This window comes from Strix uralensis, chromosome 2 (assembly GCF_047716275.1).
Source record: "Strix uralensis isolate ZFMK-TIS-50842 chromosome 2, bStrUra1, whole genome shotgun sequence".
In the NCBI taxonomy this organism is placed as follows: Eukaryota; Metazoa; Chordata; class Aves; order Strigiformes; family Strigidae; genus Strix; species Strix uralensis.
The window spans coordinates 106,592,659-106,619,089 of NC_133973.1; the positions used below are offsets into that span (position 1 = coordinate 106,592,659).

The 26,431-nt window shown below is 38.7% G+C and overlaps 1 protein-coding gene across 1 annotated transcript; it reads right to left on the minus strand.

Annotated features, from left to right (window-relative positions):
- Positions 1 to 24,232, minus strand: SUCLA2 (succinate-CoA ligase ADP-forming subunit beta). The gene is made up of 11 exons (XM_074859659.1): positions 24,081 to 24,232; positions 21,915 to 22,098; positions 11,163 to 11,262; positions 10,805 to 10,967; positions 7,909 to 8,037; positions 7,316 to 7,454; positions 5,799 to 5,960; positions 5,575 to 5,717; positions 2,907 to 3,027; positions 2,508 to 2,596; positions 1 to 804 (listed from the first exon to the last, which is right to left on the minus strand). Exons 1-11 carry the CDS (start codon positions 24,165 to 24,167, stop codon positions 730 to 732), a joined length of 1,392 nt encoding a protein of 463 aa, XP_074715760.1. The 5' UTR covers positions 24,168 to 24,232; the 3' UTR covers positions 1 to 729.
- Between the last annotated feature and the right edge of the window lie 2,199 nt (positions 24,233 to 26,431).

Sequence of the window (26,431 nt, forward strand, 5' to 3'; positions counted from 1 at the left end):
TTTTGGGAGACATTTTATTAATGTACAATTTTATTAGCAATGTACAATAGACATTTTAATTCTCTATGTAGTCTGTCTCCTTGAAGTTTGATAAATGCTTGTTCATATATAAAACTACATGATGCTTTTTTTGTAAGGACCGGAAATCGTGAAAATCTAAGTGCTACAGTATATTTTGTAGTGATTAAACACGTTGTCCAGAAGAGTTACCAGCCACTTCAGTGAAGCACTTCTAAAAATGTTTCTGATCAAGTTCAAATGCACTATTCATAAATAATGATTGGTTCGCTCATGTCCATTATACTGCTAAGTACAACTGTCTCCAATATAAAATACCGTTTCAATACATTTCTCCACATGGACAACTAGATAATCTAGTCATATTTACTTTTAACAAAGGCTAATACAAATTTACAAGTAAAGTATAACTTCAGAATTCATTCAGAATAATTATTTTTCAACCAGAAGCTTTACTTTGGACAATGCAGAAGTATACTGCAAGTGACATTCTGCAGCAGAAGCTGGAGGCTTGAGAACAACAACTAAGGACTAAATATCAGCAATACACGCTTTTACAAGAACTCTGACCATTCTGAATGTTAACATTAAAGACCAGGTACTTCAGTTTGTGCGCCTGTCTAACAATCAAAACCTCCACACAAAAAAATGAAAAATATCCCACAGAACACAGTATTTCGGAGAACATGTTAGACACCAGCATGACATTCCTCAAATTGGCAACTGAAATTTAACATCCACCTGAGCTTGCTTTGCTAAGCTTACTATTTCTGACAGTTTCACCACCTGAAAAACAGAAAATAAAGACTTAATTTCAAAACAATCCTAATTTGAGTGAGCTGGACCAATTTTTTTAAACAAAGTAATGCCAGAGAATCATCAGCAACATCTTAAGGGGGGGTAGGGGCAGGGTGGGATTATTACTTAGTCCAGTGCTTCTTAATCACTTTTAAATGAAAGATCAGTCAAGTCTTTTACAAAACATCTCACACGGTTACACGATGTCTGGTTCTCATTTACAACCAAATATCTTGATAACTTTATGTGGCACCTTGTTTTCTTGGGAGGTGTTGGGGTACCCACTCACAAGAGATTCTATATACCTAGAAGCTATTTCTCCCCCGAGTTTTGTTGCAAGCATTTCTGGATCTTCTTTTGAAGCCTCAACTTCTCTTGCATAATAGCTCAAAACCTCTATGAATTATTTCCTGCTTAGAATCAAATATTATAACTAAGTGGCTATTTTGGAAAAAAAAGATTCAGAACTGTAAGTTTCCCCGTGATACAAAATCCACCAGATGCCTTCTAATTTTTTTCAGATCAAAACTTTTTATCTTCACCGTTGCTACACATTTGTAGTATCCTTTTCTCATCCACATTACCTAACTTCAAAAGCAGCTAAAATACTAGTTAGCTAGATTAATTTACAGACATCTGTTGAATATTTAGGTAGAAAAAAAAATACTTTTAACATCACTGGTTATAACCACTGCTTTGAATACTCAGCTTAGTACTCTGATCTACCCTCATCCATTTGTTTATACCACTCATGGCATCATTCTACATAAACATGTTTAAGGAATTACCTATGGGCAACATACAAAAAAACCTGTAACCCTTTCAAAAGTGCTTCTACAGAGGCAGATAATTTAAGATTACAAAACTAATTTTAACTCCATTTGCATGGCTCCATGATTCAGCTGAGAACTTCAGATTCAGCAGCAGCTTTAGAAGATGCATTATGTAGATGCAGTATAGCTTAAAGACCCATACGTACTGCTAGGGAAGATTTCCATTGACCTAACCAAAGCTTGATCAGCCAGCAAGCCTTAATACTATTCCTTAAAACAGAGGGTCATACTTTGAAGCTAAGTAAGTTCTTCATCCAAGCAATCTACAGCTGCTTCTAGAGCTTCAACCCCAGGAAACAAAGCAAAACATAACACACCAGAAAAAAAAATAATAATCACAAACAACCTGACTGAATATCTGAATATCCAATTACCTTATGAGGCAACAGGATGATCAACTATATTCAGTTTTAATTATATACACTGAAATATAGTGGTATATCAAAGGAAGCGTTACATTTCATTTTTCAGCTACCTTAATTTAAGTATTTTCTTCCAGCTACTAAAGCTAAACTCTTAGCCATTCCCCTACCAAGGAGAGTGACTGATCTGGTCATTTACTTGATTTATTTTTTTGTTTTAAACCTATTTTTTAACCTGCTTTTCAGAGAGAGGGAAAAAGGGAAAAAAGTCCCAAACACAGAAATTTCTGGGGTATAATAGCTTCTGACTGTATAGTTCCTCTCCTTACAAAATATTACTTACTAACTTGTAAAACATTTGCTTCAGGCCCTGATAATAACTGGCACTGTGACTTATCCTAAACTACCTTTAGTTGACTGAATGGAGTTTCAACTTTTCAATATTCTGCAATGGGTGCTATGTTCTGAAACAAATATTCATAAAAAGCTATCTTACCATTTTTGCAGCTTCATCCAAGTCATCACACGCAAGGATTTTGAGGCCACTAGCTGTTATTAAAGCTTTGGCATCATCAACTCGTGTACCTTAAGAAACAGATAAAATGCCATTCTTATTTAACAGGAGACTACTACTACCAGAGTATTCTCATATTTTCTAGGAAGCCTGTTTCAAAAGTAAGTTAAGTGAATAAATCTAGAAGACAACAATTTTAGTAGTTATAAAAGCAGGAAATCTCTTTTTATTAACTTGACAACACTCACTTTCTGAATTCCAGGTTTGCCTTATTTTTCCACAGTCTTCAGCTTACAGCCAACTTGGTACACAATATATAAGGTCAAGAACATTTGTCACTATGGACAGAAATATATTTAACACATACTGAAGCACACTCACCTTGCAACCGTACCACAATAGGTATTTTTAGGTCCAAATCCTTTACTGCCATAACAATGCCTTGTGCTATCACATCACATCGCATAATGCCACCAAAAATATTTACCAGGATAGCCAGTACCTACAGAATTAATGACAATATTCATGTTAAAAATGGCCAGAGCCACATCAAATAAAAGCACCGCTCAGCCTTTCAGTCTAAGGAAAATGCAAGCTCTGGAAGCGTAATAAGGGACTCTGCAAAGGATACAGAATATTTCTGTTCTAGAGAACATCAGCAACAAAAGTACAGTTCTATGAAGTCACATACAGCAAAACAGTTACTTCAGAAAAACCCAACTGCAAAAATGCCTGCCCTGGAAAACTTCCACATTGTCCTTCAGTCCAGCATGAGTTGCAGACAATAGCCGTTTCTCTTATTCACAGCATGTATTCTGTGTAGCTACTTAAAAAGACACACACCCATTTTCTGTACAAATTCAACACTGTACATTACTTCAGAATATTCTGCACATGATTAATAAAGAGAGCTGTATTAATTTTCCTCAAACAAATCATCAGATAAAACTTCAGTAAAGTCATGTAACAATCTGTCAATTGTTTATCTTTCCATGTCTAACATTACTCCAGCAGAGGCACCTCCCACACTAGTATCTCCACATACTGAAGAATCCATGGTAAAGAACACAGAAAATTTACAAGACTCATACACAAGACACTGTTTACACAGTTTACTTCAAAGCTAGCAAGCTTAGATGTAAGCTATCTGAAATATGTTTTATTCAGGAGGACTAAGCCTGAGGTTAAGGGAAAGTCTTCTCCTACTCAAGTGGTGGAAAGGAGGAGTAAAAAGATCATAGTCAATGATGAAAGATGGAATAAAGTAGGAGCAAAAATGGGTAGACAGCCTTGGAGGACAGAATAAGCTTAATGTGCCACTGGTTAACAAACAGTAGCTTGGTTCTGATTATCTTGCAATTAGACTACCTCACCTGTGTGACGTTGTTCTTGCTCCTTCTACTAATGGGTAGAAGCAACTTAGACTGGCACCCCAGAAGGCTGTTCCAAACAACCCCTGAACTGAACCCGGAGCACCAGCCATGACACCAGTGGGCTGTACTGCTGTTTGACTTTCAGCACCAGGAATCTCAGCTATAGTCATCGCTTTTTCATAAAATAGGGAACAGCTGAAGGCAGGCAGAAAGGGAAATATATATTAAGTCTTTTTGGACACCCTCTGTCCATCCATAAGCAGAGAATTGGCACTGCAAGAACCTGTCCCAAATCAACAACCCCCAGATTCTTCATTGTTTCTTCTCCTCTTCTCTCTGTAGTTCAGGTGCTCTGTGCCTGTGTCCCTCACTTTTCCCTCAGTTTGCTGAAAGAACAAGTCTTATGAGGAGAGGCTGAGGGAAATGGGGTTGCTTAATCTGGAGAAAAGGCGGCTCAGGGGAGACTTTGCCACTCTCTGTGAGGTGGCTGCCAGTCTCTTTTCCCAAGTAACAAATGATATGATGAAAGTATATGGCCTCAAGTTGCACCATGGGAGGTTTAGATTGGATATTAGGAAAAATTTCTTCACCGAAAGGGTTATCAAGCATTGGAACAGGCTGCCCAGGGAAGTGGTCGAGTCACCTGAAGGTATTTAAAAGATGTGTAGACATGGTTCAGTGGTGGACTTGGCAGTGTTAGGTTTACTGTTGGATTCAATGATCTTAAAGGTCTTTTCCAACCTAAATGATTCTATGTAACACTCTGGGAGAGTGTGTCAGACCCTGCATTTGTTCACAAAAATCTTTCCAATGGGGAAGAGACTAAGCTCCTCTGTAACATCACTCACTATTTGTTTCTGGCCCTTCCAAAGATGAGCAAGTGGTGCACGAAATTCTGGTGCAAAACTAGCATACCATTACCAGGTCTGGCAATCACTCCCAACCTTTTTTGGTTAACTTTTTCATATTTTTCCTTCTTTTTAAAAAGTCCCAAACCACTATCGAGTTCCCACTGGGATAAGCACCTCTATGTAGACCATCAATCCAGTCCTCACATTGTTTTTCCAGGGTAGTAAAGCTCTTCCTCTAATTTCAACCAATTTATTATTTTAATAATATTCAAACACTTTTAATAAACTTTTGATAGGATGATCGAAATGCCCTTCCAAGCCCATTACAAAGTTATTTTATCTTACATTACATATAATTAGTAGCTTAGAAATTTGTTTGTGCACAGTACTGTGAATATTTATCACTACAACTCTATGCACAAAACAGACCCAGCTGGAAAAACGGGCCCAAAAGGAAAGAAAACTGGAAAAAAAAGGAAACCCATCTGAATACAGTTTCTGTTTAAACAGCAGGCAGGGGGAGTTTCTGACTCCAAGATTTCTGGAAGTATTCAAATACAGCTGTAACTTGCACCAGAAGACACACAACTGCCTACTCAGTACACAGCCAAAGAACTTATTTTTAAAAAGGTGAAAAAAATTCAATAGGTTTTCAGACCTTCTTCATCTGCACCAAGATTAAGCTAACATCTCCATTTTCTTCCCTTTTTAAATTCTATGCTTATAAAAACATGTTTTCTGGAGAACATGCACTAAGCATTGTCTTTCAAATCATAGCCTGTTTTACCACTGTGTAGGACCTTGAGATGACAGCTCTTCCCTCACCTTTTTATCAGAGGTAATAAGCTTAAAGGCTTCTGTCACTTGCTGCACTGTAGCACCACCACCAACATCAAGGAAGTTTGCTGGAGTTCCGCCGTGAAGTTTAATTATATCCATTGTGGCCATAGCTAAACCAGCACCATTGACTATATGAGAATAAAGATAACATTTAGGAATTCAGTTTATAAATCCATTAGGTCATTTAAAATTCATTAAATAGAACACACCTAAGCAGCCTATGTTTCCATCCAATCCTATATAGTTGAGATCTGCTTTTGCAGCATCCCTGTCTCTTTCATCTTCCTGTGTCCAATCCTGCATATCAAAGATCTTCTTCTGACGATAGGCTGAATTACTGTCAAAGTTTATCTTTGCATCCATACACATCACTGAAAGGAGAAAAAACCAAACCATCATTTAATACTAGAATAATACCTCAGCCGCTACATGAATATGTTAAAAGTATGTTAAGTCAAACTTGGCAGCTAGCTCATGCAGTCCAAACTTAAAAGTTCAGCTGAAAAGACACACTTAACACTGCATGTAAATACAAGAGTCCCTCCAGTTGACCCAATCAGTTAAGACCCTTTAACTGCACCAAAAGTGAAGGTAACTGTATTTCTTGAGACACTCTAAAAACAAAGAATCTTACAATAAACTGCTTGAGAAATCTGGGCAAATTACACTTCAGTAATGAGCAGGTAATTAATCCCTAGAGAAGGTCTCTGTTTGGGGTTTTTTTACTCCCTCTTACTACTTTGCTTTTAGATGAAATATATAGTGTGCGTGTGCATGTACGTAAGCACACAAACGCAATGAAAAAACATGTGAGTTGGAAAAAAAAGGCATCAGAAGAATGCACACAAAAGTAAGTTTCACTTAGATATAGCAGCTGACATGGAAAACCTAGAGTATTCTTTACATCAGAACCAAGTTTCTGTCTGTACAAATGTAAGCCTTCATTTCTACATCTTCATCAAAACAGAGAATATAAAAATGACAAGGCACGAGAAACAGATGGGAGAGACTGCTCCATACTGTTCATTTAAGCAGTATTATTTAAAAAAAACCCAAACAAACAATGATTGTAATTGTAAGCTTTGATGAAGTAGCTACACTAATGTTTAAATTTAAAACTCTTGTACCGGAATTCAAGTACAAATATTCTCCACAGATCGATTTTTTGGAGGGAGGCGAATTGACTGAGATTGAGAAATCTCCTGCTTTTACTACTCAGGCATCAGAGTGACTGATTGAGTTTGATGTATTGAAAGACTATAGGTGTTTAAGTGATACCTTGATGTTTATCAGGTTTTTAGCATATCCAGCTGCAGAATGGTTAGTTTTCAAAGGTGCTACTATTCTGGTTATCTTTTCAGTATCAACTTTGAAAACACAAGATGGCTCAAGTTTCAATTCATGAATTTTGAGAAGACCCAATTTCTAGGAATGCCTTACTCTGGGTAGCCAAACACTCAAGTGCGGAAGATGTATTCTTTTTAAATTAATAAAAAAATTGCAAAAAGGAAGCTATTTAAACTTAAGATCCTACTTAGCAATTAAAAGCAGGTATCTACTATGCTTAGATTCGCAAATTTATGTTTTATTAAATTAATTTTTCAACATACCATCTTAATGCTAAGTCCTCTTGCTGTAAACAGCTGAAGTTTTAGCAATACGAAGCAACTAAGATTTACAAAAATGTCAAGCTGTTACATGAAGAATATGAAAAAAAAAACATTACCAACTCCTGATGCATCTTCCACCATAGGATTTATTTCTATCATGGTAGCATCGTATTTCAGAAAGAGATTATATAATTTGATCATATTTTCAGCTGCTTCATCCACTAGATTAGGAGGAAATCCCATTTTTTGGGCAAGCTGAAAGTAAAAGATCAGTTATCAGTTAACTGATGTTCAGGGTTTGATTTAATTACAAATTAGGAATGTCCTGGTTTAGCTATTATTTCTGTGTCAATTGAATTTGAAGATGTAGAACCTCTCCTGCCTTTCTGGAGAAAAAAAAGTAATTCTTGGGTTTGAAAAGATTGTTTTCAATACAAAAACCACTGCACTTATCCTAAAAAACAGCTAGTAAAAAGCCGTCATCATATGCCTTTACAAAGCTATATAAAAGCTAGGTAAAGCACTGACATGCAGAGTAGGATTTACATTGACTATCACCTGAAAATACTTAAATATCTAGTTCAAATCTGTTTCAAAATATCAAAAGGGTTTAAGACAACTCAGCAGGTTGAATGCATGCACACTTTACAAAATTTAGAAGCAACCCTCCCATCCTCGCTAATGTGTACTTTTCCACATTAACAATTACCCTAACAGCTTGCTCCTTTTTTATGCCTTCTACTATATCAATGGGTTCCTTAATTATCGCATCAGGATTCTCTGCAGCAACGTCTTCAATATTAACACCACCCTGAGAACTGCCTATCAGCACAGGACCCTAGAAGAAAAAGAAAAAAAAAAAGCATAAGTAATTTTATACCACACAATTGAAACTTAGTTCTTCCTATAAGATACCTCACAGAAATAAAACCTTGTTGTTAGCTGGAAATTTTTTTATTTGGGCATTTTACTTGTATGCTCTGAGCAGAACGTTACTACCTATCTACATAAAACCTTTTAATAATACCTTCCAAATTTAAAGGTCTATGTTGAGTCCAATTTCTTTTAACAAGGAAAAATTCCCTTTGTATACACTGTAGCAACAGAGCAATTAACATAGACATACTAGTTTTAAATTTTGATAGAAAGATTCAATTCAATCATATGCATTTTACCTTCTAGGTGTCACTAGAAAAAGAACAGCCTTCTCATCTCCCCCTTCTCTGCTCACCCTGATACAAACACATACTGAATGCCAGGCACTCATTTATTCATTCTGCCATGCTCCAACTCCAAGGACAAACCTAGGTCTGCAGAACCTAGTGACAAATTACTGGAAACTGTTCTACTCCTGTTCAGTAGGATGACAAAACTCAGTAACTATAGCCATCACTGAAAGTCAGGCATGGAGTTCCGACAAAACAGCACTCAATTATTCAATAATAAAAGAAATGAAAAAAACAGAATTGATAACATTTGCAGCAGAGATTTTTTTAAAAAGCTATCTAAACCAACAAAAGCATCAAGGACTCACTACCATGGAACCTAAAAATTTCTCCCTATGGGCACAGTCCTCCAGTTTACAGTAGACATACTCACTTTATCATCTCAACCTACCTTCCCTTATCACCACCTGCGCATGGATTATGACAGCTGGTGTACTACGGCAGCATCTCATATCAGCACACATCTTAAGCAGCCTTATAACTGTTAACAATTAATTACAGAAAGTGACACTGGTTCAGAGAACGTGCTTAACCCCACCACTCCCCTCCCACCACCATCCATCCAAACGGAAACATATGGATGGTGAACTATCCTACATCCAATAGCAAGGTTCAACACAATGAACATTTCTGAATTTTCATATCATGAAGAGCCAGGAAAATACAAACATTATAAAAATAACTCATCAATCCACAGAACTGACCAAAGTGAACAATTTTGTTTAAAACATTAGAAGTTTTGCCCCTATTGGTGACTAACACCCAAGACATCAAATTCCACTTTCAACTGACTATTTCACAGGCTTTTTTCCCCTCTTTAAAGGAAGAGGTTTGCAACACCCTCAGGAACACAAACTGTGTGCTATTCAACCTTCACACTTCATTCTTTTGAATTTCCTCATCTTAAAGCATCCTAGTCAAGTTACAGCAATTACAAGCACATCTAAAAACATGACTTAAAGTCAGCAGTAAAAATGAAGCACATACCTATCAAAAGACAATAATCCACACTGTTATGCTCAATATACACTAATAAGATTTTTTTTCATACGAGAGCAAGAACAAGTCAGGAAAATATGTTTCCCTTCTTTATCTAATTTGCTTAAATCAGTTACAGTAAATTTTAATTCCATAAGGATGCTTGCTTATTGCTTACACAATTTTAAGATTATAAAATCCAGGCATTTACAGTATTCTAATGCCACCTTGTGGTAAATCTGGGGTACATACTGTACATTTGAATCTTCCCTGCTCTATTATAGAGTACAACAGAGTGTAAGTGCCCAAGTCACTTAATTGTACTAAAACCTAACATAACTGATACTTTCCTATCAGAAAGAACACTATAGAAGAAGAGAAAGGAACAAATACAGTATTTAACTCCTAATTTTGCAACAGAAAAATAGAAGATTAAGACTAGTTTCCTCATTCCTCCACAGAAAATTATTTCATACTCCTGTCAGAGATGCTTCCCTAATTACCAAGATCAGTGTCTCTGCAAACTCTTAAGCATCTGGATAGACCAAACTCAGTTTTTTGTTGGATAGATCAAACTCAGTTTTTTGTTGAGCTTCAGAAAATAAAGTTCCAAAACCTGCTTTACCCCAGTTTTGTTGAAGTTATTTAGCAATTAATGGTCTATGTTCCGTAATGGAACACTAGTCTGTCACTAAATACACTGACACATTTCAGTTTGAATTGTAGCCTAAAAACTATATACCCACACATACAGAACATACAAGCAGGAGAGACTATGGTTTTCATCTTCCTGAATGCTCTGAAGACAGATCTCTAGGCCTAAATCTTCTTACTAGTTCCTGACTAGTACTGGCATAACAAAGCTACCAGCACTCTCAAAATTGAGATACACACCTCTGCATCTCTAGGAACCTCCACACATTGGGAAAAAAAGGATGTTTGATTTATCCAGGACCACTGGCTCTTCAAAAAGACTTTCACTTGTCTTGTTCCTGACACTTTTAAGTAGTGTGTTCATGTACATGCACACATAGAGCTGTATTTTTAAACTAAACTCTAGTATAAACATCTGGTAGATAAGTGCAAACTAAAACCAAAACGAAAATAACCCACTCATTTCGCCCATCTCCCCTTCAGCCATGACTCTGAACTTCAGTTGGGGCTCCCAATACTTTATTATTATTCCTTAAATTTATATTGTAGCATTGCTTTTTTAAAGCATTTAAACACTAAGGTAATCACATAGTCAGAGATACTAGGAAACAAAATTTAGCTCATATACATTTCTGATTTTCAAAAGCAAGTGATCAGTAAACAGTTTTGGTTTTAGTTTGTTGGGGTTTTTTTTACATTCAGCTATAGCAAGTTAAATAGTTTACTTCTATTTCTAACATTACTCACTTGAAAAGACCTTTCCATTGTTATTGCAAAATAGTATTCTCTCCTGGGATATCTGCGCTCACAGATAAATACTTGATTGCATATCCTGCCCTTTTCTCCTGTCTGCTTGGTAAACAACTTCTTTCCAATCATTTTGGAGGAGATATCTTTTGCTTCTTCTGGACTAGAATAAAAGAAGCTCAGAATGTGACAAAGAAACTGCTGGAAAAACAGAAGTAGCACCAAGAAAAAAAATCTGATTTTTGTTATTTTAAGGTTAATAATTAAAACACTGATTTTAAACTAAGCAATAGGTTCAATTCATAATGTGAAACGTTGAAGTTCTTCCACTTGGTTGGATAATTTAGAAACAACTTACGAAAAAACTATTTTCACTCCTCCTTTGAGGCCACCTTCAAATGTTCCTTTTCCTCTACCACCAGCTAAAACCTGTGCTTTTACCACAAGATCCTTTGAACCTAGAATGAAAGAAAACCCAAAATTTGTCATCTGTGACTATTAAAACAAACTGCCCCAGATAGAATCATAAAGGCTGTTTTCATTTTATTCCCCCTTCTCCACACCCACCCCCACCCCAATTTAAAACACAAATATATGAATCGAAGACTGTATTGTAACTCACATAGGTTATTCCAAGAGTCTCAAACCACCCACAAATTGCAGCTTTAGGCTGTTCTGTGAACAAACCTTGGTGAGTTAGTATCCAAAAGTGTTGATACTTTGAGTGTCCCAATATATCTTTAACATGTGTTTGAATCACAAATGATTAAGTACCCAGTAAGAAATGGTTAGTATCTCACAGACTATTAACAAGATGAAACTATTTGACACGCCATAATCCAAGATTTTGCTCAGTCAAGTACAAATACCCTATATCCATAACCACTATCTTCTCAGCAATGATACATAACTATGGCACTTAAGTCAACTCGCAGGTCCACTATGGCTTCCATTCAGCAGAGCACTGACGCATAAGCTCAAGTGCTTTGCAGAAGTCAGAGGCCTAAGCAAATCCACTATTTTTCCCAGAGTAGGCAGAGTAAGACCTTTAGTTGTCTTTAACTGTTTAAAAATCCTTCACAAAATATTCTTCTAGGTAGGGGAGACTCTGCATTTGGGTTTAAAAAGTAAAGTATGAGAATATAATCAAAATCAACTGGGATATTCCAAAGTGTCATTGAAAGACAAAAAGCAGAGAAAAAAGCTCATCAGATCATTTAAGGGGATACAGGAAGAAAAGCAAAGCCCTGAGTTATTATTCAAGTTCGATTACATTAAATACACTGCAGAGAGCAGATAGACTGCAAGATGTTAAGAGCTGCCCCATTCACACTGGTGTGGCACATCCCGTTTTTTCTCATACCACCATTAGCTGAGACACTCTGGTCCTTCGGAGCAAAGAAAGAACTTGTTGTTCTCTTGGATGTGAAAAGACAACCATGGAAAAGCCTGAGAAAAATTAGAGTACTAGAGCAAAACTAGCCACTATGCATACTGAAAAAGATTACAGCAGACACAAAAAAGTTGCATTAATTCCTTTTTCCACCTGCATCTTGCCTGGTCAGATGTCATGGCTTAACCCCAGCCAGCAACTAAGCACCACACAGCCACTCACTCACTCACCCCCTGCAGTGGGAAGGGGGAGGGAATCAGAAGGATAAAGGAAAGAAAACTTCTGGGTTGAGATAAAGAGAGTTTAATATGTAAAGCAAAAGCCACGTGAACAAGCAAAGCAAAACAAGGGATTGATTCACCACTTCCCACCAGCAGGCAGGTGTTCAGCCATCTCCAGGAAAGAAGGGCTCCATCACACGTAATGGTGACTTGGGAAGACAAGTGCCATCACTCCAAACGTCCCCCCCTTCCTTCTTCTTCCCCAGATTTACATGTGGAGCATGACACCATATGGTATGGAATATCCCTTTGGTCAGTTGGGGTCAGCTGTCCCAGCTGTGTTCCCTCCCAATGTCTTGTGCACCCCCAGCCTGCTCTCTGGTGGGGTGGTGTGAAAGGCAGAAAAGGCCTTGATGCTGTGTAAGCGCTGCTCGGCAGTAACTAAACCATCCCTGAATTACCAACACCGTTTCCAGCACAAATCCAAAACATAGTCCCATACTAGCTACTATGAAGAAAATTACCACAGTCAAAACCAGCACACCAGCTAAAATTAAACTTGCATAATATCACAAGCTAGGTGGCTATAAGCAAAAGGAATACTCAGGTTACTATCCCAGGTAGCTACTTGTAGATTTTACTTTTTGACTGTCTACTAACAACACATCTCTGAATTCGAACTGGTATGAAGTTCTTTGGCACAAGAAGCATGAAGTTTATAAGCATACAAGTATACGTTGATTTACTGTAGTCTATTATCTAATATTTAACTCAGTACTAAGTACTGGCAATCAAGTAAGTTAACAAGCTTTATAGAAGCCACACAAAAGACTTAACTTTTACGCAATTACTTTAAGTACAAAGCTCACTTTAGGAAACACTAAGCCTCCTCTATGAGTAAGATTATGAATGGTAGCTTCATGGATAAATGAAGCCACATACTCAAATGTGTGAGCTTAAAAATAAAGTTCTATCCATTCAAAAACAATTTACCTTGTGCATACATACAAAAACAAAATTTGGAGGAGCATAAATTCTTAGCGTTAGTATAAAAGAGAGAGGAAAATACTTTATTTTCTGTAAAGAGATTAAAAAAAAAAAAACACACACCAAATCCCACACTTACTCCCTTGCTCACAGAGGATTCACCTGGGCTCCTTCACAAGGATCTGAAGTGACTCAAATATTTAAGATTTAAAATATTCACAGTAGTATTTTACTATTTTGAGCTTTCTACAGAAGTTTTGTACCTGACAAAGATTCAGAACTGATATACTTAGGAAGCAAGACTAAGAGATTTAACTTACAGTCGACTAGGAAGTTCAGAAGAGAGGGTCCAATCTCTCCACCTTACTTTACACCTCCTACACTAAGTCCACTAAGATGCTTCTAAAGAGAATTTTTCAGGAAAGCCATGAAGTTCACCCACAGGCACCTTCTTCATAGCAATTACTCCTCCTAGCAACAAAGGTCAGAATCTGAACAAGTCAGAACCAGATGCCAGCTAAAGCTCTGGTCAGATCTCAGGTGGAACTTTACGTTAGTTCTGGGCATGATCAGAAAAGCAATTTTCAATAGGAAAGACTGGTTACTAGGATGATCACTGAAATTAAGAGCTTCCGTTACAAAAAGGACTAAAAGAGCTTGTCACTTCCTTAAATCAAAGGAGCACAAAGCAAGAACATGATTACAGTCTTTACCCACACCTGGTGAGGGACAGAGCAAGAACACACAACTACACATACATCATACATTCCGCTTCCTGCTCTACACCAGCCAAAACCAAACGCCACCTACCAAGTGAAGTCAGTTTTAAAAAGGCGCAAGAAAAAAAGCACACTTCTTTACAAAGAAGACAGTGAAGCCTGTCAGGAGACATGAGGGGACAATAGAAGATTCAAAGGGAACTGGGCAGAGATGTTCCCTCTGGTATTCCTAAGACAACATTTATGAATGCTGGAGGTAAATGAGGTGTACAGACTGCAGAAAACAGCCAGGCTAACAATCTCCGTAAACAGCATGTTCTTTTGCCACCATGAGAGGCAGATTATTGGGCTGGATGCACCACTGCCCTGATCCCATAAGATATTTCTTAAGAATTTAATTATTATGCATGATTACGCCTTGACAACATATAAAGACATCCAGAAAAAAGTGTGTGAGAAACAACTTTAAACTTTTCACAATCAGTTTTGGCCATAACAAAGTTGTCATTGGACTATCCCTTACGCAACAAAATGCAACAACTGTGGCATTAAATGATCAGTATATTAATAACTTATAATTTGTTTTCCTGCAGCATTGCAAACAAACTAGCTGCTTGATTGCATAAACTCATAACACTTCAAGGATTGTTTGACCAGCTATGTTTACAAGCAATTAAGCTGCACAGATGTACCTGAAACAAAATTTAAGATAACATGTCCCAAGACAACCTTAACTTAACTCATGCAGAAAGTTTATTCTTCAGTAAACATTTTTTCCTACAGTTCGCATTTAAAGTGATCCTAAAACTAGAGGACAGAAGTGTTTGGTCACACACCTCATCTGCGGTGTTACAGCTGCAGCACTGACACAGCAGAGAACTGCTGATACAGAGTAACCCAAGAAAAAAATTTGGAAACCAGCAGCTAACATAGTTTTCTACTCAGTATCAACAGTTGTGCCCTTCTGTTTTGCTTACGCTGCTTTGAAATACTGCTAGGCTTTTGTTTCAATGAAAAATAGCAGTTTCTGCCCTAGAGCAGGTATCCACTTACAAAGTTAGGGCCGTTTATGTCAGCCAACACTACACCAACAGCAGCAGTCCTATCCTGCCTCCTGTCCTCAGTTTTTCACTCCAGCCTCCCTTCTTGTGCCAGCATGAGCATTGGCACAACCACACCTTAAAGCGTATCAGAAGAGTGACTCTGCCGAAGGCAAAAGCTAATTCAGCAGACAGTACTTCTGCAAGCCTGTGCACTCTGTGACAAGCACACGCACAGGGACACTGAAGTAAGCAGGACATCTGCTTTCAGCAGCAGTAGCAAATTGTAAAGCCTTAGCACAGGGCACTAGAACAAACCAACAAACTCTCAGTACAGCTGATGTCTCAGGAAGCAAGCTACAGACCAATGCACAAAACCGGGAACAAGCATTTGTTACAAGCTGTATTTCCATATTAATGGCAGTTAGCACGAAAAGCATATGTAAGTAAAACAGCCTGAAAAGAACGAGGAAATGCTTAGAAAACTAAGAGTAGATACCAATGAGAACAGGTGCCTGAAATCAGGAGAACACTGAGTTAGCATCTATCTGTTCAGGACAACAAAAATCTACACAGTACTAACACTACAGGTTTCACCTTCAACAGTGGTTTATTAACTACACAGTGAAAGAGCAATACAGCCAGGAAACAGCACAATCTTCATTTCTAGCAATACTGGTATTTATTTATTGGAAGGAATAATTTTGGATTCCATAACCTAAGCTTTCAAACTGGTAGAAAGGTCTCTTTCTCCCTGCATGCATGCACTGATCTACGTAAAATAGAATCTTATGAGAAATTTAAGAGGCAAGATGGCTTGTTCTGTTGTATCTCTGAAGTTTTCTGTGCCAATAGAAAGTCTGATGATTAGGGCAAGCTTTATTAAAATGTTGCATTCTGAACTATATTAAAAGTTTCCATTCTGACTTTTGTCAGATGACTTTAATTGCCACTTCTCTGTCCAATATTGACTGCACCATCAATACTGTTTTCCACATATTATAAACACCTTCATGATAACTATGCAAGCCTAACATGTCCTGACAAAACAAACAATAGTAAAAGGCAGTGATAGGTTAATAACTCAAGCGCCAATAAAGCTCTCTCAACTACCTTTCAACTGCAAACTGACCCTGGGAGAGACAGAGACCCATAACTTTTGCCTCAATTACTCTGTAATTAGAAGTTTTTCCAGGAAGAATATTTCTCCATTTAGAATACAAACCTTTTTTCTTTTGTTGTTGCACAGATATAATAAAAACTCTAAGTTTAAACAATATAGTTGTATTTACTGGAATCAGGGAGGGAAAAGATGGGCTTGTAACTAACTCCATTATCAACAGAAGTCTCAACATAAGGCGTATGCTGACCCTAACTGTCTACACAGGCAGAGAATCTCTTCAGAGTATTAACAAAATGCAGAGAGTATAAGTATAGTTATTTAGAATTTAACTTCAAAATTACATTTTTTCAGCATTTAAAACTTTTGAGTGTTAAAAGAATCACTGCACGCAAATCAAAAGTATGACTACTGAAATCATTACATGCCAGGAATCTTCATACTTACACTGAAAGGACCATACCAGTCAGGAGAGGAAACAAGATGTTTTGCTATTACAAAATACTATTTTCTACACAAATACTTCCTGACATTAATCAACTGCATCACGTTTTTCATCAACTCACAAGACAGGTTTGGTTTTGGCAATAGCTTAAGTTAAGCAATTAAAATACAGCAATCAAAACTGGAATCTACTGATTAGGTGAGTTATTTGAATTAGTAAATTATTATCAACAGCATGCTTGGATATTAGAACTTCAAAGGAGTGAAATACTACAGAAGAAAGCAAAGGTTGAAGTGTAAGCTTCAGATGCCAAAAAAGTAGTGTTTGTCAGATTTCAAGTAGATGTCTGGTTTCTAGACTACTACTGCCGATTATCTAGAAGTTTTGATACTTAACCCTGACCACTCCAACAGGGTTTTTTTTAACACCTGGGGGATTTATGCAAAAATTTGCTAGAACAAAGAAAAATAGCTTAATCACAAACTACCAAGGAAGGTGTGGTATACACTAAGGAGAAAACCACCCCAGGTGGTTTTGTGCCACAGTGCCTGGAATACCTATTCTTTTGAAGAGCTAATAAAGAAAAAGCTAGTACCTTACCTAAGAAAATCATTGCACACAGTGTACTAAACTTCAGTTTCTGACTAAATCAAGCCTGAGATGAATAAATCTATTTATAAATCTACCCAGGTTTACGCATTACTTTTTTTTTTATTAACAGATACAGGTTGTATGTTTAAGCAATAGACAGAGAAAAAAACAACAACATTGGAAAGAACTTAAAATTTCTGAAAAGAAACATCTATTAATCATGAAACTGTCTGCAGGAATACAGCCAAGCCAATTACTTGAGTCATTCTGCAGAAAGCATAACAAAAAAGATCATACCTTATAAACCACACTGATAAGGGGATGGACTAGATCTCTTAAACTGCAATAGCAAAAGTAGCAGCTTTCAGTCTCCTTTCAAGAACTCTGGTGTAGAAAGGTGAAATGTTATGCACTCAGTTTCGCAACACTTCCTATTCTGTACAGCTTTTTATTTTACTAAAATTTGACAGTCTGCCATGAGCATAAAGCCATGGGATTCACTATCTTAAAATCCTACAAAACTACCAGAACACAAAAGCTGCTTCAAGACACTAATCCCTTTAGAAGTCTTACCTCTCAAATTGTCATGAATAGAAATACATGCTATAAGAGAAAAGTAGGCTTTTCTACAGGCATACAATATGTCAGTGCCTTCCACACAACTGTGAACAGAGGAAGGCGTCAAGAAGCATCAAACCTTAAGTTCCATACACTTTCATAGGCGCTGTCTTAAGAGCCAGCAGTACTATACATTTCAAGGAGCATGTTCTGCTGAGCTATCTGCTATCACACTGATGAAGCATCTATTCTTCAAGAAATAGTCTTTAGGTTTATTAGTCATGTTCTTGACAACAAATGCTTATCAGCTTCTAAATCAGCACTGGTCGCAGTGCTAGCTGGAATGCATGCATAGGCTGAGAGAAAACCATAAACTCAGAGGCAATCATTAAGACATACTGCAGCCTCTTATCAACGCTCTGGAACAGAATTTACTCAGCTCACTTCTTTAAAATTTAAGTGAGACGCTCATGTAACATATGAAAAGCCACATACTGCAAACCCCACAAATAACTGCAAATACTTTTTTTTTTTTAAATCAATGAAGTTTTAAAGACTTCATCAGATACAAGTCTTCTCAGCTCTGAGTAGAATGCATTCTTCTAGTGGCACAAATGAGATCTGGAGGTCTTGAATGGAGACACTGAACTACTGGAGAAAAAGTGAGTGAGCAGTGACATATACAGGAGGTCTAAACCTACTCCTAGGGACTGAATTGCTCAAGAGTAATTTTAAAAGAATAATAGTTTCATGAACCAGTATGTGATAACCATTTACTTGAAATGAGATGGAGGGCTTTTTATAGGGAAAAGCTGCTTGTGATAAGCAACAAATTCCAATGATGACTCTAAACAGCCAAATATGAAAAAGAAAAAGCTGTATGCAAACCAATGTTGTAGAAATTACAATGGCCAAGCTTCCCATGACAACAGAAAAAAAATGTTTTTTAAAAACGCAAAACAATAATAATTTGCAGAATCCAGCTAGAACAGAAATCAAAGTTGAAAACATTTTAAGAAATCTGATAGCTGCAGCAGAAATATTTTCAAAAAACAGCAAAAAAAGTTAAGTTTTATTTCCTTAAGATTCAAACCATAAGCGATCTGTCATCATTGCTCAAAAGTTGCTCACAGCATCTGATTTCATCACAGTTTCTTTTAAAAATAGCAAAATGCTATAGGGAAGAAAACAATCCAAGCTTAAATACTGTATTTTACTTCACATACATTTCAAAATTACTTCACATATAGATAACCAATTTGCTCTCTTTAGGACACTTTGGCAAAAAAAATATTTAGTACAGGAAAGACTGCAGGGGTGGAGAGGAAGCAATCTTTCTTTTTTCTGGACTGTTTCATCTAACTTCAGACCTCAAGCATAACTTCAAATGAAATTCCAACAAATGTCATTGGTTTTGTTATTTGAAGAATATTTAGTGCACTCTTCTAACTAGGCTCTAAGACAAACTGCAACATTTATATGCCTCAGCTTGATTCTACCACACGCTAGTTACCTCACAGTGATAATAACCCTCAGTACAGTTAAGCTTTGGCTTTGTTCATAGAACAGGGTTACACTGATTTAGCTACAGCCACAGCTAAACTATGATAATCTCTGTTAATGAGAAGGTTCCGTTTGTTATACATTGGGATAAAAAGTTACCCATTTCTAACTGAAGTGAGGTATTCGCAAAAGGAAAGAAATCCAATGCCAAGCTCAAGTTTACAGAGAGCAGGTTTCCGACTAAAGGTTATCAGGAGTATGTGGATCAGCACTAGGGAGACAGAGCAAGCAGTATTACCAACTATCTATGTAATGGTTTAGACAAACATTTGAAAAAACAGTTTAACACATAAAAAGAAGCAAAAGATAATCTCATATCTACCCGCAGCAACTCTTACACAACAAAAACAAACAATGAGCAGGTGGACACAAAAAAAAAGTGAGATTTTTTCCATTCTGCTAGAGATTCGGTTTGTTTGGTTTGGTTTAAGTACATACTAAATGAAAACTAGTGGGGAAATGGCCACAATAACAAAGAAATCCAAAACACTGGAGCAAAGGATAATCTGTCACCATGCAGAATGAGTTCTGGGGAGGGTTTGAGCAATGCCTAAAAATCTCAAGCTCCTTCAGTGTGTTCTCCTTTTGGGAAGTCTTCCCTTCCCCATCTCAAGTACCAAAGAAAGCCACAGCATCAAATACACACCAACTTAAACAATATGGCTGACAACCAGAAGCCCTGAGTTCCTTTATTCTAGCTTACTAAAGGATGCTAACTCATACACTTCATTTTTCTGACCACCAAGAAGTTGCACAGGGTCACATACTCCAGATAAAAGGGCAGACCTATGGCATCACACAGACGAGACAGAGCTATACAGCAGTCAGACATACCTACTTGGCTATAGTCCTCCTCTCTGAACAAGGAACAAACCAAAGGAATCCTGATCAGTGAGTTTCCCTGCCATCCATTAAAGAGTCACAGGCAAAGGTTGTCTCATTTGCCACTAGCAGGAGGTCTGTGCAGACATTAACGTAAGCAAAGGGGTATGCCCAATTTGTGACGTTTAGATCATGCTACAAGCTCACTCTTAACAGAAGGCTAGGGTCTGAATTTTAAACCATTCTCAGACCAGAAGTATTTTAACATCTCTCTTTCATAGTAATGAAGTTATAATTTTGCATCATTTACTCTGATGAGAGCAAGACAAAGAAGGCAAGCAGATAACACCTGAATTTCTGGGGCGTCAGATATGAAGGAAAAGCAGCTTTCCAATTCCTTTCTATGTTACAAAGCAGCATAACTTGCTCTAGAAAAAAGATTACCTTCTTTTTCAGATCTCATTTCTTGCAGTAAATCTACACCTGAAACTGAATCTAACAAAACCTGTAACCCAAAGAATCACTACAAATGTTATCCACTTGGAGGTGAAAAGAGATTTAGGCATTTGCATATGAAAGTGGAATACAACAAGCAATGTCCTTCACTAAAACTGTGTGACAAGCCTATTACATTTTTTCCAGGGGGGAAGAAGCTTTAAACTAAAAAACAAAACCCACAACAGTATTAATGCCTCAAACAATAGAAGCTGACTTCTATATTACATCCAAATTAAAACAAAGAATTTTACTAAGACACATAGCAGGTAAAGTGACAATTTAATAGGCAGAGTCAAGTCCAAAATTAAAGCTCAACTCTAAAGTATTTAAGCACCAGGCAAAGGAGATGGGAAGCTTTTTCATCAATAAGCCAGGAATTTAGCATAAAACTACAAGCCATCAAAGTTGTCCCCTCTTGCATGAAGTAGCTGCATTCTGCCAGAACAGCACATTCACAAAGGAATAGGATTTTACTCTTCTGCAGCCTAAAGGTATGTATGCTTTGCATCTTCTGTACTATATGAGATCTTGGACTACAGAAGCCTTACCTGCCACCACCACTGAAGCTCTTCACACAAGATTTCCTCTAACCTTGCTTGAGAGCAAAAAGAAATCCAGGATTTGCACAAAATAGAGTCTATTACTCATCTCAAAGAAGTTTAGGTAGTTCTATTAGTCTAGGCTAATACAATTTATACCTGCCCCATTCTTTCTAAACAAGACTCACAAGTTACAGGAAAAGCATCAGCAGCATTTGGGATATAGGAGTGATGGTGCTCAAAATACATGTTCACAGCCCTTAAGGGAAGTAGGATCAAGTCCCTCCCCAGTGGAATTTCAGGGACACATTTCAGCTTCATAAACAAGTCTCAAAACACAACCGAGAGTGTCTTTAAAACTAGGTCACTCAACTGATTTCACTGTGTGCTTGTGCACTGAGCAATCTTAAGCATTAGAAAACTTCAGATTAAGAAAATGTCAGCTTCAAAGTAAATACTCAGATCTGTAAGAAAGTTGCTTCACAGGAAACGCTCTCTTAAAGAGAAGGTATATTCAGAACTCTAAGAAATGTCTTACCAGGAAAGACAGAAAAAGTAGTTACACTTGTATCAATCCCATGCCTATATTGTTTATGTTCTCTTTAATATTATACCTATTTCTTTTGCTATTTTGTAAGCTTCATCTGGTGTCTTGGCAACTAGTCCGTGTGGAACAGAAATGCCAGCCTCCTGCAACAGTCCCATGCTCATGTATTCATGTAGCGACAGCCACCTCTGTTGCTGTTGTTGCACCTGAAATCCATGATTACTGAGTATTCCTGGACTTCCACCAAGTACCTGAAGGAAAAGAAGAAAAAAAAAAAGTAAAAGAAAACAAAAAGAACCAAGAACATGACTGTGTTGTGAAAAACTGCCCTCTTTGCTTAGGTTTAAAAAAGTCTACCTATTGAACAAGAAAACTGTTTAGTGTACCAATGCAAACACTCAAACACTTAGTTCTATACTTACTGTACATTACCCTTCCACATTAGTCATTCATGTCAGGTCTGGTATTGGGTTTTGTGAGGTTTTAGTGGGGCAGTGGGAAAGAGATGGTGAAGCTGCTAGCACTGACAAGGACTGGCAGGGTTAAAACACCCTACGGTATTTAGTTAGCATTTAAGTACTTTAAGGAATATATTTGTAGGGAAAAGAACCTTGAGGAATTTTGGAAGCATAAGAGAACTGAAAAAAGCACACAGAATAGGTTTGTTCAAGTTTTGACAGATTGCTTCTGTCTGCCAAATGAAGAACTAAGCCCTGGAAAGAAGGGGCAGCAGAAACTAACTTACACCACCTTCAGTGGTTGTATGTAGTGAATTTAATTTGCTACAGAACAGACTATTCAGCCTTCATATGACTATCGTGAAACAGAAAAAAACTAGCTATGACCCATTTCAAACATCTACACTGAATCAGAGGGTTGCCAAAGGTGCGAAATAACTTTAACATTTCAAATGCCAAGTAAAATTTAATATGCCTAATATTCAATCCAGGAAGTTCCATTATGGAATGAGTCATAATTTCATTTGCAAAAGTGATGTACAGAACTCCACAAATTTCCGAGAGATATTTTGTATAAAGTAATTCAGGGAGAAACTGATTTTGATCATAACACATCCAAAGTGGTACATATAAGCAATGCCTTTTTAAAAAGAACTCATGGACTTTAAGACCACATGGATCTCCAAAGTGTACCTTGCAAAGTAACTGTATCTCGTAACAAGAAAATTATCAACAACAAAAGTAAAAAAATGTTTGCTGCATTTCTCATATTTCACCATATAGGAAGAGGACCTTAATTTTATATACACACAAAACAACAAACCTACTGAGCTCAGCTGATCCATGAACAGATTAGCTCCGAAAGATTCAAGCTAAAAAGACTACAAAACAAACTTAGATACACGCAAAATTTTGCTTTTTTTTTTTTTTTTTGTATGTACTATTGGCACAAGTACCACAAAAATCAGTCTGTATTAGGAAGTTTTAATAGACTGGATTTTTAAGGTTTCAAAATAAAGTAAGCATGCAGACAACACAGGAGCTTTGCTACAGCATTTCAAGCCAGTGAATCGACAGGGCCTATTTAACCTCCACAGGATTCCTTCTGCAAACAGCAGGCCCTTTCCTTGGCATGAAAACCAAGTGAGAGGTGCTGACTGCCGCTGCTGCCCTTTCTGGCACTGACTGCCCAGCCGGGCCCTGGGAGGCCGTGCGTAACACGAGAGGGGAACTCAAAGCGACCTTCCTCCTTATGGGGAAGAAGACAGGCGCAAGGAGGGTTACACACTTCAGACTCCCTAGCTCTTTTGTTTGCACTGCTTTCCAGGGGCTCTGCAGCCAAAAACAAGACCGTACCCCGAAAAGACATTCCCAGGAAACAAGAGCAGAGACTGGGGAGATGCGAGCTGGAAGACGAGTTTACTGGCACGGCCCGACCCCTCGTATGAGTAAGGTGACGGCGGAGATGTAAACATTGGGATTTCCAAGCAAGTTAAGGGAAAGTGGTTTAGAAAGAAAGGAAAAGGGAACCGCGCCGGGAAGACCCGCCACAAGCAAGAAGAGCAGCTGCGGGGGGACGTACGCCAAAGGCGAGCACACGGCTGCCAGCCCCGCCGCCGCGACAGGGCAGCGCAGGGCAGGACGGTGGCGGGAGTGGGATGAGACGGCCGCTCCTCCCGCCGTCGCTTCGCAGGGAGCGACCCCGACCCCCGCAGGCCCGGGCCTGGCCCGGCCCTGCCCACTCCGCCCCACCCCCGCTCCCGAGCGGCCGCTACCTTCGCCGTGGCGGTGCCCAGTGCGGCGCGGAGGCCGTTGCCCCTCAGCCCGGCCGACACCCGGCTGCAGATCATGGAGGCCGCCATGGCTGAGCCCCTTCGCCCTCAGGTGCCCCTCCCAGCGCGCATGCGCTACCACCGCGCCGGGGCAGAGGGAACGGGGTGGGGCAGGAAGCGCTCACGCCACTCCCTCCCGCAATGACAACACCCCGCGGCGACTCGATGGTCTCTCAGGGCCCCGCCCATGCCCGGGCGGCCCTGCTGCCCCCTGCCGGGACGGACTGAGGGGGGCAGGCCCCAACCGCCTTCCCAGCCTCTCATTTTCCAACGGTTTTGTTTTGAAAAAAGGTTATTTTCCAACAGGGATTCTAAAAAGGGCTGTAATCCACCCACAACCGTTCCACCCACGTCGGCCACGGCTGGCGCCGTATGTGTCAGAGAGGAGGAGGGCCCCAACACCATTCTGCCATTCCTGCCCTGGGTCCACTTCAAAATGGAAAATTTGTCAATATTTTTACTCTGAGGAATTTTTTTTTTTCGTATTTCAGGGTGTCTTCATGCAACAACTCAAACACATCCATTATTGAACTGAACTGAACTGAACTGAACTGAACTGAACTGAAGACCCAATATTTCTAGGTACTTGCTTTGCAGCCCATCTTCACTCCCCCCATACCAGGCCTCTCTGCCCATGACAAAAACCGTTTCTGCCTCGCACAGCTCAAAGCTGCATCTCTGCCTTTGCAATTTAGTATGTGTACATTTACCATGGTGGCCTTGAGTCACATCACTAGCAAATCTAAGCGGGGGACAGACATCTCTGCAGAAACCAGTTAACAGACCTTGTGACTCCCAAGAAGTTGCAGCTTTTTCCTTTAAAAGAAAAAGTAATTAGGAAAAGAGTAGTGGCTTGGGAAACCAGAATGAGAAATGTCCTCTACCAATAATAAGGAAAAATGCAGTTATTTCCATACATCATGAATGTCAAAGCTAGATCTGATTTGAAGGAAAGCCATGCCAGAGCTGTGATTCTCCTGAGTTTTGTAACTGCAATTATCCAATAACCAGGCAAGTTGCATGTTTTTTTTCTGAAACTGAAAGTGCACTGTCATAGCTTCTCCTTGGATGAGTATTGCAAAAGACAGAGAAACCATGGTTCAGATGTTTTGGTTCTGGTCTTCTGCTGTCCTAGTGTTCCTGTCACTTGTTAGCACTGCAGTAAGCTCAGCAAAGCGCTTAGCTCTGCACCTCTTATGTTCAGACATGCAAGGTAGGAGTACATGTCACTGAACCTGTAAGCAGCTGCAAAATTTTGGTAGACCATCCAAAATTTTCCACCAGAGCTGATAAAAGACTTGCTTCTGCCAAAAGGGGATGGGGAAAAAGGCACTTAAACTTTGTGCTCTTTCTCTCCTCTGTGCACACAGTGGCTCTTCGCTAATCACCAGGCCTGCCTGCCTGTGGCTCCATCACGGGTATGTCATTTCCACATGCAGAGTTCAGGAACTCTCATAACACCGGGAGACTCTCCGAAATGACCTCACCCCTGGAAAGGGGAAGAAAGGGTATGCAACAAAGTTTACAAAGACAATGTAATGAAGCTTGGCAAAACCTTAATCTTGAAAGCCCAAAGCTACTGTTCAGAGACGAGTACTGGCTGCAGGTCAGGAAAGCAGACTTAAATCCTGACTTAGTTTCTTGCTACTGCAAGAAAGTTGGACAAATCTCTCTGGGCCTTAGCAAAGACATGTAAGATGTTCAGAGTACAACTACTATTGTATCGTCTTCTCAGTACAGGTGACTTCTTCCAGTTTTAAGATGAAGAAGGTTTTTACCTTATACATCGAAAGAAGAAATGTTGCATGGTCTTGCAATATTGAAGGACTTCTAGAAAGATTGTGGCAGCTGCTGCCATTGTCTGTAGTCTGATACAGAGCTGTATGGAGAGCTTTAATTATTTGGATGTTGCATTGTCTGATTGTCAGATGTGAGAATGGGTCTAACTGGAATGCACTGTAAAAACTCATCAATTTCTGTCTGCTTTCTGCCTGATCGCCAGTGCCACCATCCGGCTCAGACTGTCAGTACAAGGTGGTCGGGAGTTACCGCAATTCAGACCTTAAAAAACATCAGTTCTTGGAAATTACACATTCACCTTTTCTTCACTTTCTTAGAGAAACAGGAAAAGATAACAGTCTTGGCTATAGCCAGGCAAATTCCTAGTGAGTCCAGTTAGACTAACTCGTTTTTGCATAGGCTCAGCCTAGTTCAATACCTGACCTACACTCGCAGACATTTTGCAAGGAAAGGGGAATGCACTGTAGGATTCTGATAGATATACAGATGTTTTC

What these genes read in the sequence shown, in the direction of transcription:
- SUCLA2 (XM_074859659.1), bottom strand. Translation starts at nt 24,167, where the DNA reads ATGGCGGCCTCCATGATCTGCAGCCGGGTGTCGGCCGGGCTGAGGGGC. An exon ending in CAAAATAGCAAAAGAAATAG is followed by an intron (nt 11,263 to 21,914) that starts GTATAATATTAA and finishes CTTTCATTCTAG; the next exon opens with GTTCAAAGGATCTTGTGGTA. An exon ending in GGAAGATGCATCAGGAGTTG is followed by an intron (nt 5,961 to 7,315) that starts GTAATGTTTTTT and finishes TTCTCCTTTCAG; the next exon opens with TGATGTGTATGGATGCAAAG.